General features: G+C 41.5%; 1 protein-coding gene across 1 annotated transcript in view; it reads right to left on the bottom strand.

Moving 5' to 3' along the window:
* The window catches only part of HYDIN (HYDIN axonemal central pair apparatus protein), a 419,919-nt gene that overhangs the window by 143,666 nt on the left and 253,756 nt on the right, over positions 1-22,497 (bottom strand). The window contains 5 exon segments of the mRNA XM_055554109.1: positions 5,851-5,994; positions 14,381-14,524; positions 16,099-16,236; positions 16,326-16,599; positions 20,538-20,776. Of these exon segments, the coding sequence (XP_055410084.1) occupies positions 5,851-5,994; positions 14,381-14,524; positions 16,099-16,236; positions 16,326-16,599; positions 20,538-20,776 (939 nt within the window).

Genomic DNA, 22,497 nt, shown 5'->3' with positions numbered 1-22,497 from the left:
TTTCCTAGTCTATGCCCCTACCAATAGTGCTGAAGAAGCTGAAGTTGAATGGTTCTATGAAGACCTATAAGACCTAGAGCTAACACCCCAAAAAGATGTCCTTTTCATTACAGGGGACTGGAAAGCAAAAGTAGGAAGTCAAGAGATACCTGGAGTTACAGGCAAATTTGCCCTTGGGGTACAGAATGAAGCAGGGAAAAGGCTAACAGAGTTCTGCCAAGAGAATGCACTGGTCATAGCAAACACCCTCTTCCAACAACACAAGAGAAGACTCTACACATGGACATCACCAGATGGTCAATACCAAAATCAGACTGATTATATTCTTTGCAGCCAAAAATGGAGAAGCTCAATACAGTTAGCAAAAAACAAGACTTGGAGCTGACTATGGCTCAGATCATAAACTCCTTATTGCCAAATTCAGACTTAAATTGAAGAAAGTAGGGAAAACCATAGACCATTCAGGTATGACCTAAATCAAATCCCTTACAATTATACAGTGGAAGTGAGAAATAGATTCAAGGGATTAGATCTGATAGACAGAGTGCCTGAAGAACTATGGACGGAGGTTTGTGACATTGTACAGGAGGCAGGAATCAAGACCATACCCAAGAAAAAGAAATGCAAAAAGGCAAAACAGTTGTCTGAGGAGGCATTACAAATAGCTGGGGAAAGAAGAAAAGTTAAAGGTTAGGAGAAAAGGAAAGATATACCCATTTGAATGCAGAGTTACAAAGAAAAGCAAAGAGATAAGAAAGCTTTCCTCAGCAATCAATGCAAGAAATAGAGGAAAACAATAGAATGGGAAGACTAGAGATCTCTTCAAGAAAATTAGAGATACCAAGCAAGGGAACATTTCATGCAGTGAGAAAGAAAGTGAAGCTGCTCAGTCATGTTCAACTCTTTGCAATCCCATGGACTGTAGCCTACCAGGCTCCTCCGTCCATGGAATTTTCCAGGCAAGAGTACTGGAGTGGGTTGCCATTTCCTTCTCTAGGGGATCTTCCTGACCCAGGGATCGAACCCAGGTCTCCTTCATTGCAGGCAGACGCTTTACCATCTGAGCCACCAGGGAAGCCCCAGAGGAATTTGAAAAGAGAGGCCCCTTGCTGTGCCATTGTTGCCACAATGCTGTGACTCAGATTCGAACCGAGGTTGCTGTGGCCACAACACCGAGTACTAACCACTGTACAATCACGGCCAGCTACTGGAGACCTATGTGACCCCAGGGACTATACAGTCCATGAAATTCTCCAGGCCAGAATACTGGAGTGGGCTGCCTTTCCCTTCTTCAGGGGATCTTCCCAACCCAGGGATCAAACCCAAGTCTCCTACATTGCAGGCAGATTCTTTACCAGCTGAGCCACAAGGGAAGCCCTCTTCATGCAAAGATGGGTTCAATAAAGCACAGAAATGCTATGGACCTAACAGAAGCAGAAGATATTAAGAGGTGGCAAGAATACACAGAAGAACTATATAAAAAAGATCTTTATGACTCAGATAACTATGATGGTGTGATCACTCACCTAGAGCCAGACATCCTAGAGTGTGAAGTCAAGTTGGCCTTAGAAAGCATCACTATGAACAAAGCTAGTGGAGGTGATGGAATTCCAGTTGAGCGATTTCAAATCCTAAAAGATGATGCTGTGAAAGTGCTGGACTCCATATGCCAGCAAGTTTGGAAACTCGTCAGTAGCCACAGGATGGGAAAGTGTCAGTTTTCATTCCAATCCCAAAGAAAGACAATGCCAAAGAATGCTCAAACTATTGCACAATTGCACTCATCTCACACACTAGCAAAGTAATGCTCAAAATTCTCCAAGCCAGGCTTCAGCAGTAAGTGAACCATTAAATTTCAGATGTTCAAGCTGGATTTAGAAAAGGCAGAGGAACCACAGATCTAATTGCCAACATCCACTGGATCATAGAAAAAGTAAGAGAGTTCCAGAAAAACATCTACTTCTGCTTTATTGACTATGCCAAAGCCTTTGACTGTGTGGATCACAACAAATTGTGGAAAATTCTTCAAGAGACTGGAATATCAGATCACTTTATCTGCCTCCTGAGAAATCTGTACACAGGTTAAGAAGCAACAGTTAGAACTTGACATGGAACAACAGACTGGTTCCAAATCGGGAAAGAAGTACATCAAGGCTGTATATTGTCACCCTGCTTATTTAACTTTTATGCAGAATACATCATACAAAATGCCAGGCTGGATGAAGCACAAGCTGGAATCAAGATTTCCAGGAGAAATATCAATAACCTCAGATATGCAGATGACACCACCCTTATGGCAGAAAGTGAAGAAGAACTAAAGAGCCTCTTGATCAAAGTGAAAGAGGAGGGTGGAAAAAGTTGGCTAAAGCTCAACATTCAGAAAACTAAGATCATGGCATCTGGTCCCATCACTTCATGGCAAATAGATGGGGAAACAATGGAAACAGTGACAGACTTTATTTTCTTGGGCTCCAAAATACTGCAGATGGTGACTGCAGCCATGAAATTAAAAGATGCTTGCTCCTGGAAGAAAAGCTATGACCAATCTAGACAGCATGTTAAAAAGCAGGGACATTACTTTGCTGACAAAGGTCCGTCTACTCAAAGCTATGGTTTTTCCAGTAGTCTTGTATGGATGTGAGAGTTGGACTATAAAGAAAGCTGAGCCCCGAAGAATTGATGCTTTTGAACTGTGGTGTTGGAGAAGACTCTTGAGAGCCCCTTGGATGGCAAGGAGATCAAACCAGTTAATCCTAAAAATCACTCCTGAATGTTCATTAGAAGGACTGATGCTGAAACTCCAATACTTTGGCTACCTGATGCAAAGAACTGACTCATAGGAAAAGACCCTGATGCTGGGAAAGATTGAAGGTGAAAGGAGAAGGGGACGACAGAGGATGAGATGGTTGGATGGCATCATCAACTCAACAGACATGAGTTTGAGTAAGCTCCAGGAGTTGGCGATGGACAGGGAGGTCTGGCATGCTGCAGTCCATGGGCTTGCAAAGAGTCAGACATGACTGAGTGACTCAACTGAACTGACTATCATCCTTTTATGATCAACAGAATTGATAAGAAAGTGTGGAGAAGTCTAAGGTAAGTCTAAAATCTTTCCTTGGTGGATCTCCTCTCTTTAGAAGCCATTGAATTCTTTGGTCAATTGTAAGACTGGTAACTTCACTAAGATATATCTACCTGTTGAATATTCTACATCATTTTGTTCCAGGACAGGGTGTGGCCTTATTTTTTTTTTTAATCTTAAAACAATATTTCGTTTTTATTTTTGAACAGACAGGACAATGAAAACCATGTTAAGCCCATCTCCCCTCCTGTAACTCAAGTGAACTCTTTCCCTCCCCTGAGGCGATTATGATTACACGAGTGTCTTATCTGTCCCTGTATGAACATAAAGAGATTACATGAATATAAAATAACATGTATTCCCTTATTTTTTACATATATGATAGCATACTATGCACTCCTGTTCTGCACATTGCTTTTCCCACTGGGGGATCACTCATCGGTGCATACTGAGCTGCCTCACTGTTTTTCAATAGCTGCATTTTATTCCAGCATAAAATTCTGCCATCATTTTCTAAGCAATTTCCTATGGACAGATATTGACTCCCAGTCTTTTGTTCTTATAATCAATGTTGCAATGAATATCCTTGTATATATATTATCTTGTATATTGTGTCTATGTCTATAGGATAAATTCCTAGGAGTAGAATGACGAGGTCAGAGGGTATGGGCATTTAAAATGTTGATAGCGAGAGCTCTACTGTCTTCCACTGTATACTTCCCCAACACGGTGCCTGTTTCTACATGCCCCCTAACATAGAGTATGATCCAATTTTTGCTCTTTACCAGTCTGATAGGAAAAAATGTGTTTCATAGTCATTTTAACTTGCATTTCTTCTAACATGAGTGAAGTGGGACATACTTTCGTATATTTAAGAGCTGTTTTCTGTTTGTGAACTCTGTTCATTTCTTTTTCCTGTTTTTCCACTGGGTTGTTGGTACTTTTCCTGTTGATTTGTAGAAGTTATTTCTAAAATTATATGTATTGCTTTTATTAAAGTTACATGTGCAAGTAATATAAAAGGTCGAACTGTACTACATGATTTATTACAAGAAACAGTTGTTCCTGACCCACTCTGGTGTTCCAACAGTCCCAAGGCCACCATTTCTCAATTCCAGTAGCAGGATGGGTCTATGGAAGAGCTTTTTTGGTCAGAGAGGGGATGATCAGGCATTGCACACAACTCAGATACCAGGGATTATTCTGACGTATTGACACTGACACAGGGCACATTAAATTCCCGGAACATTTTGATGAGTTTCTCTGCGGAAGAGCATTTATCTTTACGTCTTGGGATGAAAGCCCGCTGCCCATGTCTTCTGAGTGGAGTTGGTCAGGACAGCTGGCTGGTGCACACAGGGTCCCTTGTGTTCACAGCTGGTGCCTCTCAGGCCAGGCTACCTGGGCGGAAGGACTCACACTGCCTTGCCTCACTGGAGAATTTCCTATGCTTTACATCTTTGCCTTTTTGTCTACCCACTCCCCTCCTCATTCTATCTTATAGAATTTAAATCTCTCATGAATTGGTTACACCGACCCTCTTCTTTCATTTTATCATTCTGGGTGGCTTTCCTTTTGAACATTTCTACTTTTATCTTATTAAGATTTCAGGAGGGACAAGATGGGGTCTGACCTAAGACGGAGAAAACTGCTCGTGCCTGGATTTTCATTTTCTCATCCATTTGTTTTCCTCTGCTCTTCAGTCCACTCTTCGTCTCCTCTTTGAACCCTTGTATCTTGTCCTTGAGCTCTTTTTAAAGACAGGTTATATCGTCTGTCATTTCTCTGAGACTGTAGAAAACTCCCTGTTTGTACTTTGTGTTTTTCTTCTTTGCACAGGTTCCCTCGCAGGAGGTTTTCATCTGCCTCTTGCTTATAATCATCTTCTCCTTTTATTTTTCTGTTCAAAGACCTCAGCTGTTTCCCCCCTCCCAGCAGTCATGCTTGAATGAGACCCTAAAGAGTCAGTGAGGAAGGAAGGGCAGGGGAGGGCGGCGGTGCAGTCTGTCTGCAATACCCTCCCATCCAGTGGCTCATCCCCCACCTCCCACAAACACTTGTCTCCCCGAGCATGTCTCCATGTCTCAGTCATCTCCACTCATGTTCCACAGCAAACATCCTTCAGTCACAGGCTCCCTCTACCCTGCCTGCCCTTCCTGCCTCCTCCATCTCATTTCTCCATTAGCTGTCCCCCTGAGAGACTGAACACCATGGAGTGTGGGGCTGCTCTCTCCTTCAATCCTCTTCCCTCTGCAGCACCACCTGCTGCGGGGCCCAGTCATTCCCTCTGGTGTCTGCACGTCCAGCCAAGGATGGATGATCTCGTGGGACTGTTCAGGGAACACCACATCCCCAGACGGCGGCCAGGGGAGCTCACAGCCTCCTCCTGTGGCCTGGTTCCCATTTCTCAGTATCTGGAGATGTGCTGGCTGGTTTAGGGCCTGGGCTTTGAATTTTGGTCAAATTTGAGGGACATTAAGATCTTTCCTCTCGTTGCTGGGAAGTCACTGTTTTCTAAAGATCAGCTTCATCATCACAGGCAGGAAAGGAAGGATCAAAATAGTCAGGGAGAAGTTCTTACACCATTAATAATAGCTTTACTACCAACTGATACCGAAATTTGACTTATTTTAGATTTTTCCTCTCTGTTTCCAAGATTCTTTACACTTTTTTCTGGACTGACATTTGGCAGTGCCCTGATACTATTCTCTTCCTTTATCACACACATGGCTCCCCGCTGGGAGTTAGGACATCCTCTGTCTAGTTACCTCAGGAGTTGAGGGCAGCAGGGATTTATCAGTCTCGCAGATAAAGAAGGGTCCACCTGTTGAGAGCACCACGTTCACAGGCAGCGTGGAAATGTTCTTTATGGCCAAGGGCTGGTATTCAGGTTCGAGGATAGTGTTAGGTTTCTGCAAAAAAAAAAGAGGAAACAAACCACAGTAAGCCTTTAGCAACAAAGGTCTGATATTCATTGTTAACAGCTGATTTAGCCTTCTCTCTGTTTATATCTATGGATGTATGGATTTATATTATCTCCATCTATCCACCCATCTATCTAAATATAGGTAATATGTATCTATATATTACATAGATTCATGTCTCCATGGTGTACCATACATTAACAAGGGATTGATATAGATGAAAATACAGGTATAGAATTGTCTATGTATGTATGTATCTATCTATCTCACTAGAAATGATCCTATGTTAAGCCAGAAAATACAGATTAGATTGTCTTACTTCCTTGTTACCTGGTTTAAAAAAAACCCTATATAAGCCATGCCTCTGAATAGAACCACTACTACTGAAGCTTCCACAGCATCATAAAACAAAAGTTTAAAAAGTTAGTGGTATCTTAAGGAAGAATCCATGCACCACTATAATGAATAAAACCTTTTTTTCTTACACAATATTTTTTTCATGCTTAAAACACCCAATTTGCAAATATACTCACCTTGCTATATCAGAAATGCTCATAACTGTTTTCTATAAATTTTCCTGATAACCCTGGGAGAGGTGATTTAGAAGCACCTTTCACTCTGTTCGGAGAAGGTGATAGCACCCCACTCCAGTACTCTTGCCTAGAAAATCCCATGGACAGAGGAGCCTGGTAGGCTGCAGTCCATGGGGTCGTGAAGAGTCGGACATGATTGAGCAACTTCACTTTCACTCTGTTAGATCAAATTTCATTTTTCAACTGGAGAAAGCATCAGAAATGGATCTTGAACTGGAAGTTTCTGTTCAGACTGAAGTTTTCTCCTTCTGACTCTGGGATCCACATTATTACTTGTGTATCTTGAAAAGGGGGTCCTTTAATATCAGTAGGAGGGGACCGGAAACCTTAGTCTCTGGCCTCCAACGACAAGCTCCCTCTCACTCCCTGTCTCTTCCAACAACTCTAGCTTATTTTTCCCAGGCCTCAATGTTTTGATTTGCTTTTTCTCCTTGTTCGAATTTAAGGTAAATCCTCCTGATTCCATGTTTTTCTGTTTCTGCTCTTTTGCCCAGCATAGTCTTTCCTCTACTGGGCTTTCTGAGGGAGCTAGGGTGACAAGTGTCCATGATGCCTTAGTCAGTTCAGGCTGCTGTAATGAGTATCACAGACTGGGTGGTTTAAATCGGCAGCCATTGATGTCTAATAGTTCTGGAGGCTAGCCAGGCCAAGATCAAGGTGTCAGCACATCCAGGGTCTGGAGTGAGCCTATTTCTTGGTGTATAGACAGCCGTCTTCTCACTGTGTCCTCACATGGCTGAGAGACAGATCATCTCCCTTGTCCCTTCTTATAAGAGCACTAATTCCATTCATGAGGGCTCCACCTCCATGATCTTATACTCTCAAAGCCCACTTACAACACTATATAAGGAATTAGGGCATCAACATATGAATTTTGGGGGGACACAATGTTCAGTCCATAAAGTTGGCTTGAGCCTTCTGCCTCAGTTGCACCCCACTAGCCCTTTGTGGATGCCCGAAGTTCCTTCAGTGTTCAAACCTCCCAAGAGAAGCTGCCACTGTTCCTCTCCCTCTAACATGGTGACATGGGTCCTGGGTTCACTGTGCACTCGCAGACTGCATATTACAAGTTGGGGAGGGATGGAGCAGCACCTTCAACCTTCCTCCCAGCCTGCTGTGTCACTGCAGGTAACTTTGAAGAGAAAAAGCCACACTCGGTTGTTTTGGCAAGAGGCCATTTAGAGGACAATGATGAGAAAGAGTCGATGCACAGAGAACCTGCTCTATTTTAAAATGACCCCTTCTGGCTTGTTTGTCTCGCCAAATATCAGCAGACAGGATTTGCTGCTGGACTTCATGAAGCAAACTGACTGCTAGTTTCAAATGACCTTTTCAATCCCACAGAGATGTGGTTTCATCTCTGTGGCTTATGAATGGTACAACAGTTCCACAGTAGATCAAAACTGAGGAAACGATTATAGAAAAATTCTTCTCATAGGCAGGCTTGGTATCATTAAAGTCTAATGTGCTAAATCAGATACACTGCCTTGAGCTGAAAACAAGGAGACAAGAATGGATAACTGGGTATTATGCAATTAAACCTGAATACCAAGACCTAACGGGTCTCCTGCACATCCTGAGTAATGAAGTCACATTTCTTCATTGCCCCTGATATGGATTCAATGTGAGCAGGAAATGAACAATGAAAAATACCATAGTGGGGCAGATTGCAAACTTGTGACATTTGGCAGGAAGTAGAGAAAAGCAAAAACAAACAGGGCCTTATGACTCAATTCATTTCTTAGTTCAACAAGTTACTGTCACATTCAAAATATTTGCTGTTTTATTCCAGTGATAAATCCAAACAAAAGACATTTAAACAGGAATATGGCTTAAGAAAATAAGGAAAAGAAAAGGAACACTATCCACACATGTGTATGAGCTTTGGGAAAAATAATCTAATAAGAAACTAAGCTGCATACACTGCAATGTCTTGCACAGAATAACTATTCAATAAATCTTCACTGAATTTTCTCTGAGTGGCTACATTTAGGGAAAATATGATGCCACCGAATTTCGTGCAGCTGTCACCAGTAAATATCCTTCCTGATTACTTTAAAAAAGGAAGAATTTAAAACAGCAATGAAAACTTGATAGCTGCAGCAGCAATTCTTGTAGTGTTTTCTTTGTGTCTCAGGGAGACTGTAAAGTCAGTTTTAGTTCAGCTCAGTCTCTCAGTCGTGTTTGACTCTTTGCGACACCATGGACCCACTTTTTGCGACCCCAAGGACTGTAGCACGCCAGGCTTTCCTGTCCATCACTATCTCCTGTTCCTTGCCCAAACTCAAGTCCATTGAGTCTGTGATGCCATCAAACCATCTCATCCTCTGTCATCAACCTCTCCTCCTGCCTTCAATCTTTCCCAGCATCAGGGTCTTTTCCAATGAGACAGTTCTTCACATCAGGTGTCCAAAGTATTGAAACTTCAGCATCAGTCCTTCCAATTAATATTCAGGACTGATTTCTTTTAGGATTGACTGGTTTGACCACCCTTTAGTCCAAGGGACTCTCCAGAGTCTTCTCCAACACCACAGTTCAAAAGCATCAATTCTTCAGCGCTCAGCTTTCTTTATGGTCTAACTCTAACATTCATACATGACTACTGGAAAAAACCATAGCTTTGACCAGATGGACCTTTGTCAGCAAAGTAATGTTCCTGCTTTTTAATACACTCTCTAGGTTGGTCATAGCTGTCCTTCCAAGGAGCAAGCGTCTTTTAAGTTCATGGCTGCAGTCACCATCTGCAGTGATTTTGAAGCCCAAGAAAATAAAGTCGTTCACTGCTTCCATTGCTTCCCCATCTATCTGCCATGAAGTGATGGGACCGGATGCCATGATCTTAGTTTTCTGAATGTTGAGTTTTAAGTCAATTTTTTCATTCTCCTCTTTCACTTTAAACAAGAGGCTCTTTAGTTCCTCTTTGCTTTCTGTCATAAGGGTGATGTCATCTGCATATCTGAGGTTATTGATATTTTTTTGGGCAATCTTGATTCCAGCTTGTGCTTCATTCAGCCTGGCATTTCACATGATCTACTCTGCATAAAAGTTAAATAAGCAGCGTGACAATACATAGCCTTGATGTACTCCTTTCCCGATTTGGAACCAGTCTGTTGTACCATGTCAAGTTCTAACTGTTGCTTCTTGATCTGCAAAAGGATTTCTCAGGAGGCAAGGAAAGTGTTCTGGTATTCCCACCTCTTGAAGAATTTTCCACAATTTGTTGTGATCCACACAGTCAAAGGCTTTGGCGTAGTCAATAAAGCAGAAGTAGATGTTTTTCTGGAACTCTCTTACTTTTTCTATGATCCAACAGATGTTGGCAATTTAATCTCTGGTTCCTCTGCCTTTTCTAAATTCAGCCTGAACATCTGGCAGTTCTAGGTTCACATACTGTTGAAGCCTAGCTTGGAGAATTTTGAGCATTACTTTGTTAGCATGTAAGATAAGTTCAATTGTGCAGTAGTGCCGGGAGCCAGCATATTGCATACTGAGTGCATACTGCATATTGCATATTGAGTGCAGCACTTTCCACAGCATCATCTTTCAGGATCTGGAATAGCTCAACTGGAATTCTATCACTGCCGGGAGCAGGAGCTCCGCCCATGGCAAAGGTCATGAGGAAGGAGGCTCGGCACACGCAAAGGCGGGATCGAGCCTCAGGAGTCCCCCTGGAAATTCTCGAGCATCTACCCCCAAAACCTGCTTTGTGCTTTCACCTACACCTCTGACTTTATGGGGGGCTGCCCCCCACTACTCCTCTCTGAAAAAAGAGTTAGCTTACAGCTCCAGTTAATAATTCTTGGGTGTGACAGTGTTTCAACCTACAAACTCCTTTGGAAATCCTCTAGCCTGCCTGAATAGGTTTTTCCGGCCACATGTGATTGTTCAGAGCCTCCCAACTGTGAGAGGCAGGAGATGTTCTAAACTGTCTAAATGCAGATTCCTTTGAGTAGTTAAAAGATTGATTAGAAATTGTATTGGTGAAGGGTTTTTCACTTATTGGGCCAATGTTTGCTGCTAAGTCTCCATACCCCTTACCTACTGTGTCCTTGGCAGTGTATTGATTGATATAATGGGTGTATAGAAATGTAAGTAGTAGCCTCAATGTTTGTAACCTTGGACCCTTGAGTTAATTCTTTTCTTGATTGAGCCCACCTCACCTTTGCCCTATAGGAATGCAGCTTTGTCCAGTGCTTTTTTGGAGGCTGGTGCCTGACTTTGGAATAATCACCTTTAGAGAAAAATAAGTTTCTTAAAATGTTAACAGGCCTCCTGGCCAGAAGATGATGTCAATCACCTGAACTTTTGCATATGATAAGTTTGAAAGCCTGGCTTCGATTAGAACCAGGAACTGCTGTCCTTGCATGACTCCACCCCTTCCCCCATTATCCTCTATGCATAACTTAAGGTATAAAAACTACTTTGGAAAATAAAGTGCAGGCCTTGTTCACCGAAACTTGGTCTCCCCATGTCACTCTCTCTCTCAAATTCTGGCTGAGTCTCCATCTGGAGCGCGGAACCCGCCATGCTTGCTAATTATGCCTGGGCTTCTAAGATCTGACCTGGGAGGCCTCAGTGTCTCCTCTCCTTCGGGAGAACGGAAGGACGCCTGCGGCCTACGTAAGTGGTGCAAACTTCTTGTCTTGAAGTTTTATTGGTCTCTCGCGTAAACCAAGCTACTTAGCCTCTTTTCTCCACTGAATTTTCCTACTGTGCTATCCTCATTCTATTACTCTTTATATCCTTAATTAAAGTTTAATTAAGAAGTTGTTTCCTGATCCTCGCCTACGCCGTCTCTCCTTCGAATACCCGGAATCAGCCGGGGCTGGATCCCGGCACAGTAGTTTGAACATTCCTTGGCATTACCTTTCTTTGGGATTGGAATGAAAACGGACCTTTTCCAGTCCTGTGGCCACTGCTGAGTTTTCCAAATTGGCTGGCATTTTGAGTGCAACACTTTCACAGCATCATCTTTTAGAATTTGAAATAGCTCAGCTGGAATTTTACCACCTCCACTAGCTTTGTTCACAGTGATGCTTCCTAAGGCCCACTTGACTTTGAACTCCAGGATGTCTGGCTCTAGGTGAGTGATCATACCATCGTGGTTATCTGGGTCGTAAAGATCTTTTTTGTATGGTTCTGTGTATTCTTTCCACCTCTTCTTAATATCTTCTGCTTCTGTTAGGTCCGTAGCATTTCTGTCCTTTATTGTGCCCATCTTTGCATGAAATGTTCCCTTGCTTGTTATCTCTAATTTTCTTGAAGAGATCTCTAGTCTTTCCTAATCTTTCATTTTCCTCTATTTCTTTGCATTGATCATTTAGGGAGGCTTTCTTATCTCTCATTGCTATTCTTTGGAACTTTGCATTCAAATGGGTGTATATTTCCTTTTCTCCTTTGCCTTTTGCTTCTTTTCTCAGCTATTTGTAAGGCCTCCTCAGGCAACCATTTTGCCTTTTTGCATTTGTTTTTCTTGGGGATAGTTTTAATCACAGTCTCCTCTACAATGTCATGAACCTCCGCCCACAGTTCTTCAGGCACTCTGTCTGTCAGATCTAATCCCTTTAATCTATTTGTCACTTCCACCATATAATCATTAGGGATTTGATCTAGGTCATATCTGAATGGTCTAGTAGTTTCCCCTACTTTCTTCAGTTTAAGTCTGAATTTAGCAATAAGGAGTTCATGGTCTGAGCCACAGTCAGCTCCCAGTCTTGTTTTTGCTGACTGTATAGAGCTTTTCCATCTCCGGCTGCAAAGAATATAATCAATCTGATTTCGGTATTGACCATCTGGTGATGTCCACATGTAGAATCATCTCTTGTGTTGTTCGAAGAGGGTGTTTGCTATGAACAGGGCATTCTCTTGGCAAAACTCTGTTAGCCTTTTCCCTGCTTCATTTTGTACTCCAAGGCCACACTTGCCTGTTATTTCAGGTATCTCTTGATACAAAGTCAGTTTAGCATCCTGTAACTGAAACCGCAATCCTACTTCTTCTTCATTCTCCACCAGTCTGTGAAATGTTAGAGTTTTCGCTTGTCTCTAAGTGCTGACACATTATTTGTTGACTTGAATTGAATCGTGTTAATACATCCCATAGAGCATATAGCCAATAAGCTCTCTTATTCACTCCTGGCAGAGCACCTTATGCATGGTGGGTGTTCAACAGGTATTTATTTAATATGAACAATCTTACAGAACACACTACTAGAACAAATGATTCTGAACACTCTCCTTCAAGCCTCTCTTAATAAAAGGAATCCCAGTTGGTTCCCTCACGACCTAGGTAGACACTGCCATACCCAGACCTTTCGTATGACAGCACAGATCATACCTGTGGGATCTTCCTTAAGGCTTGGTCCTCCCTGTTGACTGTGAGGTTCATAGGGAGGGACTACTCACTGTTGCATCTCTAGGACCCAACCCAGGGCCTGGCACACAGTAGGTCTGGATACATATTCCACTCAGCGGCCTGTTTCAATGAATACATCTGCCCATGTCACTCCCTTCCCCAAAGCCCTCCAATGGTCACCCGGAGCAAAACCCAAAGTTCACAACACACGTCCCAGTCATGCCACACACATCTGGCCCCTGCCCACTTCTCCAGATGGATTTCATTGTCATTCTTGGCATAATCTCTGTCTAAGGTGGACGTCCAGCTTTTTTTATGTTGACCAAGCTCTTTCCTGACTCAGGCGCTTTGCATGTGCTGTTCCTTACAATTCTCTCTCCATCTCTTATCACCAGACTGCTGTTTTTCAAGTCCCAACTTGATGTGTTTGCTCAAGGAAGTCATTTATTACCTCATGCACAAATAAGGTCTTGTCTCCTGACACATGCTCTCACTGCACCTTGTATCTTTTCTTCATAGTACTGTTTAGGACTGCCATTTAAACAATTAAAATTTCATAGTTTGTTTACAGTCTGTAACCTCAACCAGTGTCTCAGCTTTGACTATGTCAGATTTTCAGCACCAACACAGCCCCCCACACACACCTGTTTTGAATAGTAAATAATTTTCTGCTGGAAACCTGCTTAGGAGTAGGCTGAGTCCTGCTGTGATATCTCCCTCTCCTCGCAACCATGCCTGCCCCCGGCCCTGAGCAGCAATCATACCATCTCTTCCTTGTCCTGGGCCTCCCCCACTTACTGCTCACCCTTAATGGCACATAAAGTCTTATACAGGTATAAGCACATGAATTAAAGAATGTGAATCAAATAGTTTAAGTCAATGATTTTCAAGCAGTATTAGGTGATCTACAAAATAGCTTAATTTGTCTCTCAGTTTCCTCCTGTATATCACAGGAAAGATATCAGACCTTCCCACAAAGATTGTTGTGAGGGACAACTGGGAAATGTGTGTAATGAACATGGCTCAACGCCCAGTACATGCCAGTCAAAAATGGGTAGCTAGTCTAACTGCTTACTGTAATTATCAAAAATTCTTCTCCATCCATTTCTGTACTATGATGTCAATTTTACCTATGTAGAGTAAATGATGTACTGAAATGCATTTTCAGTCCATGGAATATCCCTTCATTTTGGTCTTATACATCAGAAATGATGGAAATAGAATTTCCATGGCAATTCACCTTTCAAAGGAATGTAGGCTTAGATTAGGAATTTTTAGTTGAATGTGTACTGGCCTCTGAAGTTGAAAAAACACTTGTGGGGTGTGGGTCTAACAGGATTACCATTGATTTAGCTTCCTAAATGAAAGTGTGAACATGTGGATCCCTGGCTGGAGAGTGCCCGGCCCTCTGCTGCACAGCCTCACTGACCTTCTCCAGTCGGTAAACAAGCTGCTTGGTGGAGAGCTGGATGAATGGCGCCACAAACTCACAGATGATGCTCACGGTCATCACCAGGCTCTTCCCCTTTTGTGTCCCAATGATGGTGTGGCATACCAGCTTTTCTTTGACTACCTGCGGACAAGATATACCAGCATTTGTGGACCCTCCGTAGTTCAGAAAACTTAATTCTCAACCATCAGCAAACATTCTCAACTACTTGCCTGGGGACACCAGGGAAGAGCACAGTTTTCTGAGCAGTGCATATCAGGGAGGGGATATGGCCAAGGCAGATCCTGTGTCTACTTCTGACTGTCCCTGAGGGCACATTCAATTTACATCCAGTTCATCCAGTATGTTTATGGAAGATCTATTATGCATTTGGGCTGTTAGGGACTGGATACAGTGATGGACGAGGCAGATAAAAATCCTTCATGGGCTATCACTGTGCTGTACACCTGAAGCTAACACAACACTGTAAATCAACTATACTTCAGTTAAAACAAAAATCTTCACAATTCAACAGTAGTTACACAATTTCTTACCAAGCTAGCTGGAAACTGGAACAATTTTGCCTTACATATTTGAATATTTAAAAATCATATATGGTAATTAATACTTCTTTGGGCCCAAGAAGCCTAGATTTTTATAAAGTAGAAAGGACCCAAAGTGAATTTATATCATGAATAGCCTTTATTGAAGACTGGCTAAGGTTTCAGATGTTAATGAATTCAAGACTCATCTCATTCATGTAGCAGAACTTGGAAGAACATTCAGCAAAGCTTTTAGTAAGGCTACAACTGAATTTAGAATCCCAGCAGCTCAGATTTAATGGCTTTAAAAATACGCAACTCCTGACAATGACATTGTAAACATGTTCCTGCAATGGACCATCAGTATTGAGCTGAGGGGCTGCATTCTATTCATCTTTGCATCCTCAGAGCCTACTGTGGTGTCTGTCGTGTGTACATACTCAGTGAAAGTTGGCTGAACCCCTCAATAACAGAGAGAAAGAACACATTATACATGCCACCATGGGAAATAACTGTCTTTTAAAAATTGAGGATGTGTTTTACCTGAAAATATTCTGTGAAGAAACAATTTAAGTGAAACCAAGTGACCCTGTGACCCCAGAGGAGCTAAGCAGTGGACCAGATTTCCCATCTCATCTACTAGGAGACAACTTATTACTGTTTCCTTTTTCATGAGGAGAAAGGTCAGCGTCACATCCTAATTTGGTAACATGAGCAGAAGCTCAGGTAACCACCATTTCTCATTCACAAAGTCTGTCTTTGTGAAGAGGCTTATAAATGATTTCAGATTTTTATGTTTTTGATGGTTTCTAACCTCCATGAGGTGATAAGAATAAACACATGGTTGGATCTGCCTAAATGTCTTTAGCAGAATGGTGATAATGTGAATAACAGCAGAACATCAGAGTTGAAGATAAATGTGGCTCTTTTATCCATACATAAAAAGGTGATGATTATAAATGTGAATCTTTCAACTAAGGCTGAGAGGAAAGGAAGTGAAGACATTCCAATACCTGGATAGGAGAGGCAGGCAAGAGTGACTATAAAAACATTTTTTAAAATAAATATTAAGTGAATACTGCTAAGTGTTAATAAGGGGCCTAGCTTTGGCTGAATGCTGGTTGTCCCTCCACCAGAGACCTACTGGCTTTGTTGATTTTGGGGATGAGAACCTACTTTAAATGGTATTTTAAGATTGGGTTCACGGCAGCTGTAGAAACAAACAGAAAACTCCACAGTGCTGAGCCTTGAATGGAATGGGTGCTGCCATGGTAACACAGTGCTGTATGCAATCCTTGAGAAACCATAGCCTTCCTTCAGATAAATGTCAAGAGATTCACCTAAGAAACACAGTAAAGATTTATTTAGGAGAAGAACAGCTTCTAAACATGGCATCCTCTTACCCTGGGAGTGGTAGAATAGCCTTCGAGTATCACATCAATCGTCTGGCCTGGGGACAGCTCCATCCTGACGGGGTGGAGCTGAAACACGGGGCCGTGAGGCTCCCTGGGTGCCTGGCAGCACTGGACCTGGGGCTGGCTCTTAGCATGATCCTTCTTGGCCAGCGTCTTCTTGCTCAACTTTTCTTTTGGACAGAAATCTTCATTCATCCAGAATAAATGTTGGGCCCGACGTCCCTTGTTGGTCAACTTGAAGTGGTAGTAATAGGTGTCCAGGCTGGAAAAGAGGAGGGAGGGATTCACAGGACTTCCCTGTGGGTTGTTCTGTTCAGGTCTACACCCTTGGGATTTATCCCTCTGGAAGTACTTAAAAAGTGAGCAAAAAAATAGACATCAGTATTTTTTTTTTTTTTGTAATGTAAAAAGGCTCAACAGTGATGCTATTAGGAGCTGCTACAGTCATAGGACAACGTAGCATCTACTCATAGGGTCACTAGTAGTCCCGGAGTTGCCATCGCCAGGGAAGCATTGTGGGGAAGTGGCTCCATCCGTCCTCAGTCCTTCTCATCAGCAGAAGCCACCATAGAACACAAAGATACAGATCATGTGAAAACCACTTTCACTTGCAAGAAACGGTTCCGAGGAGTGAAAATAAAATACCTCCTGGAGGAGAAGCTTATTTCAAATTGTGTTGAGTAAACTTCTAGTGACCAGTAAAATGCCTTGTGATGGACTCAATTTGAAGGGAACTTCAAAGAGAAACAAAACATCCTCTAAGCCTTACAGTCAAGGAGATTGTAATAGATTAGGACACCAGCCAGACTGGTCATTTTTCTTAGACTCATGTGCTTTAAAGATGCTAGTATTTCATTCACTTATTCATTCATCTGTTCCACAAATAAAGTACCTCTTTATTGTCTGGTTCTTTGCCAGCTACAGGGATTTATAAGATCTTGGAGGTGGTTTGTATGTGTTTTTGAGTGTTTTTTTTTAAACTGATTATAAGCTTACTTTAAAATATTCTTTTCAGGGAAAAACTCATCTCAGGACTTTTTAAATTTATTTTTAATTTTGAGGGACTTTGAGTTTTCATCTCATCTGGCCCTTCTTTGGAAAGATGTCATATCTAATAAGCAAGCTGAACCTTGATAAAAAATGAGTGCCAGTTGTCAGGTATAACCATTTTTATCTAAATATATGTCCAACAGAGCTTCCTCATTGGAGTCTTTGTAGTTAGCCTTCATGGCTAAAAGTACACTTTTGGGGGAAATAACAAGTAATAAATCCTATAGACTATGTAGGGTCTCTGTCACTTATTCACGGTATATCTTTTAACCATCACAGCAACCCAGGAATAATAAGTATATTTACTCCCATTTTACTGACAAAGAAACACAAGCTCTGAAAACTGAAAGTTGTTGTTCAAAAATATGCCATCAGAAAAGGTGACATCTGGGTATTTCTTTAGATCTTATGCCCCAAAAGTTGGCAAATGTTTCCGGTAAGTGACTGAATAATAAATATTTTAGACCTTTTGGGCCTTGTGATGCATTACAACTACTCTACTCTCCATTGCAGTGTCAAAGAAGCCATAGAAGATACATGTATATGAATAGCCATGGCTGTGTTCCAATAACACTATTTTTAAAATTTATTTTTAATCTGAGGATAATTGCTTTACAATGTTATGTTGGTTTCTGCTACACAACAACACGCATCAGCCATAGTATACATATGTCCCCTCCCTCCTGAGCCTCCCTCCCACCCCGACCCCATCCCATCCCACTAGGTGGTCACAGAGCACTGGGGTGAGCTTCCTGCACTGTACAGCATCTTCCCACTAGCGAGCTGTCTTCCATATGGTATTGAACATGTTTCAATACTACTCTTCCACTTTGTCCCACCCTCTCCTTCCCCCTCTATGTCCACAAGTCTGTTCTCTATATCTGCTTCTCCATTTCTGCCCTGAAAATACATCCAATGACACTTTATTTATAGAAACAGGCACTGGGCTGTAGTTTTCCCACCTTTGCTTTTGATGACTCTTCTGCAGATTGCTCGCATCAAGATTTTATGTCAAAAAGAAGGACAGTAGAGTTTAGGCAGGGCAGAAATTGGCAGTTAAAAGCTATAGGTTGCTTCTGTTTTCATAGAAAACTATCAGCTAACCCTCCAATTCTAGGCAAGCGTCAAAATATCTTTTGGGGCTCAGTTCATTTCAGTCACTCAGTCATGTCCAACTCTTTGTGGCTCCATGGACTGCAGCATGCCAGGCTTCCCTGTCCTTCACCAACTCCTGGAGCTTGCTCAAACTCATATCCTTTGAGTTGGTGACACCATTCAACCATCTCATCCTGTCATCCCCTTCTCCCATCTTCAATCTTTTCCAGCATCGGGGTCTTTTCCAATGAGTCAGTTCTTTGCATCAGGGGGCCAAAGTACTGGGCTTCAGCTTCAGCATCAGTCCTTCCAATGAGTATTCAGGACTGATTTCCTTTAGGATGGACTGGTTGGATCTCATGCAGTCCAAGGGACTCTCAAGAGTCTTTTCCAACACCACAGTTCAAAAGCATCAATTCTTCAGCTCTCAGCTTTCTTTACAGTCCAACTCTCACATCTATACATAACTACTGGAAAAACCATAACTTTGTCAGTCAAGTAATGTCTCTGCTTTTTAATATGCTATCTATGTTGGTCATAGTTTTTCTTCCAAGGAGCAAGCATTTTTCAACTTCATGGCTGCAGTTACCATCTGCAGTGATTTTGGAGCCCAAGAAACTAAAGTCTGTCACTGTTTCCATTGTTTCCCCATCTATTTGCCATGAAGTGATGGGACCAGATGCCATAATCTTAGTTTTTTGAATGTTGAGTTTTAAGCCAACTTTTTCACTCTCCTCTTTCACTTTCATCAAGAGGCTCTTTAATTCCTCTTTGTTTTCTGCCATAAGGGTGATGTCATAAGGGTGATGCCATAAGGGTATCTGAGGTTATTGATATTTCTCGCAGTAATATTGATTCCAGCTTGTGCTTCATCCAGTCTGGCATTTCTCATGATGTACTCTGCATATAAGTTAAATAAGTAGGGTGACAATAAACAGCCTTGATGTACTCCTTTCCCAATTTGGAACCAGTCTGTTGTTCCATGTCTGGTTCTAACTGTTGCTTCTTGACCTGCAAACAGATTTCTCAGGTATTTGACACTATTTGTAGATTAAGGAGAACATGTAATTAAGTCTGGTTTGAAGTATAATGTTTTCTATAATTATATCTGAATGCACTGAACAAAGAAATCTGGAAACAGAGGCATGGTACGCAATGACAATGCCCTGGCTTATGGTTAACGTACAGGAAGAGACGGCTCTCCTAATATTATCTTGTTAGGTACACCTTCTCTTAACACAGTGTGTCCATCTTGGTTTCAGGGCATCAGACCAGAAGGCAAGAGCATCCCTTTGACATCTGTTCACAGTATTGAAACAAACAGGCACCAATTCAGCTGGCTCCTGAGAGTCAACTAGTGACAACATGTGACTCTTGTGAGGAACTATGAACAAATTCCCACACATACCCTCCATGGTTAGTTTTCAAACCCCAGACATTTTAAGAGTTACATTTACATCATTCTGCTCAGAGGTGTCTATACTGTACCACCTGTTATTCAAATATCTAGGCTCTCTAGCTTTTCCTGAGTGATCAGGTGAAGCCAACCACAATCATTTCGATTGTTGGTGCTATGGTAAGGAGGCAAGCAGAGGACATGATACAGGAAAAAATCACTGGCTTTGCAATACCTGAAAAGACACATTTGCAATATATTTTTACCTTCCCAGTTATATTCTATTTATGTTATATCTAGGTTGCATCTTTATTTTCTACATTCATGGAGAGATGTTAGCAAATTGTATTGAAATCAAAGAAGAGAAATCATGGTTGAGATTCTAAATCTGTCACAGAGAATCCACTCTAAGTTTTAGAGAAGAACACCCTGCTTATGGACCATCTCTTCTCTAGTGCAGAGGGACACGGCTTGCAGTATGTAACCAAACTAAGACTAGAAAATGTCTTCCTGTAGCTGATGAACCACCTGGAGGAGGCAAAGTGAAGATGAGGAGGCTAGTTCTATTTACTTAAAAATAATTTTCTGAAGGAGAAGTGGTGCTTGGCTTATGCAATATATATGATATGTATAAGAATTGGTCCATGATATTTCTTTACCTAAAGTGTGCTCCCAAATTGAGTTCTGGTGCAAAGGGCTTATCTGAAACAATGGTGGAGCCAACTCCTGAAGCCTGGACAGGAATTCTGTAGGTGTTGCTATTTTCAATGTCCAAAACGACTGTGTCTTTGAATGTCAGTATGTCGTTCAAGTTGGCGGTCAGTGTCAGTTCGACATCACTTTCTGGGGGAACCATGCCTTCCTTGGGCTCAATGGTCCAAAGGGACTTTTTGTGTGCCTGCAAAACAAGACTACAAGTTAACTGTGAAGATATTCTTGGCTTTTCATTCTGCACATGTCAAAGCCCTCTATACTTCAGATGCCTGGCACTGCAGAATTCAACATCAGAGACAAACATTATTTTTTTGAATCAAAGCAGCTGGGTGTTTGTTGGCTTTTCTTTTTTTCAAAAAGGAATATGATTCTGAAGAGCAAACCTACAATTCTACTTTTGAATGCTCTGGGAAGATTCTTTACATCTTTTTTGTAAGATGACAGCTCAGCTCTCTAACAAACTTATACTAATTATCTGCTCTAATCTCCAAATTCTGAGACACCAACAGAAGGTGCAAAATCCTTCCTGGAATTTGGAATTTTTAAAAGAAATGTTTTTCAAGTGCAAAGTTTCTGTGATGTTATAGTAGGGGTGAACAGCTTTCATTAATAAAAAGAATGTAAAATCATCTTGGTTTCTATTATTTCAAAATAATCAATAGAATTTCATTTGCTAAAATTCCAAACTTATTTTAAAACATGTTACAGGACTAAATAATAGAGTTGGAAGTGACTCCTACCAGTGTATTCCCTTTAACTGCTTAGATCCTCATAGCTCAGTCTCTTTCCTCCCCAAGGTCTTTGACTGAACAACACTTCGAAATGAAGCTTATGTTTACCATCACATTTTAAGTTGAAAACCTTCCCCCTTCAGTACTCTTTATACTTTTACCCTGCTCCATTTTTTACCATCTTCTAACATAGTACATGGCTGACTTATCATTATTCTTCTCTCCTTGCACTACAATATACATTCTCTGTAGAAGGGATTTTTGTCTCTTTTGTTATAGTTGTTCTTTTATCTATAATTATGCATGGTACATAGTAGATGCTTAATAAATATGTTAGATGAACTCATATATCTGCCTTTTAATCAAATCCTGTGATGTTAGAGAACTCATTTATCAACTAAGGTAACGTATCCCTGGTTTTTAACAATCCATAATATCTGGTATGTCTTCCTTACACTAAACAGAGATCTGTTTGTTTTTGACCTTCCATATACTGGTATTTTGGAGAAGGCAATGGCACCCCACTCCAGTACTCTTTCCTGGAAAATCCCATGGATGGAGGAGCCTGGTAGGCTGCAGTCCATGGGGTCGCTAAGAGTCAGACACAACTGAGCGACTTCACTTTGATTTTTCATTTTCATGCATTGGAGAAGGAAATGGCAACCCACTCCAGTATTCTTGCCTAGAGAATCCCAGGGATGGGGGAGCCTGGTGGGCTGCCATCTATGAGGTTGCACGGAGTCGGACACGACTGCAGTGACTTAGCAGCAGCAGCATACTGGTATTTGGTCCACTCCCTTGGAGCTAAATAGAAAAAATTGAATCTTCCTCTTTTGTTTAACGGCCCTTTAAATTACACCTCCAACTTAAGAAGAAAACCTCTTATGGCTCCAAAGGAAGTTGAAAATTTGGCTAACGTGTCAAGAATAATTTAAAAAAATGACTCAAGCTATAAGCATCTTATTTAAAAATATAAACTCTGTGTCTTTGGTGTTAATCTACTTTCCTAGGCTGCTTTTAAGACTTTTCTCCTTGTATTTGATTAATTATGGTGCAGTTTTATCCCAGTGTGTCCAGTTATGAGTTTATTTGTATATCCTGCTTGGAATTTGCTACCCTTCCAGAATCTGTGGTTTGGTATCTTTATTTCTGAAAAATTCTCAGCAATTTGTGT

The sequence above is a fragment of the Bubalus kerabau genome, chromosome 17, assembly GCF_029407905.1.
Source record: "Bubalus kerabau isolate K-KA32 ecotype Philippines breed swamp buffalo chromosome 17, PCC_UOA_SB_1v2, whole genome shotgun sequence".
In the NCBI taxonomy this organism is placed as follows: Eukaryota; Metazoa; Chordata; class Mammalia; order Artiodactyla; family Bovidae; genus Bubalus; species Bubalus kerabau.
The sequence above is the reverse complement of the archived record's forward strand: the minus strand, read 5'-3'. Positions and strand labels throughout refer to the sequence as shown.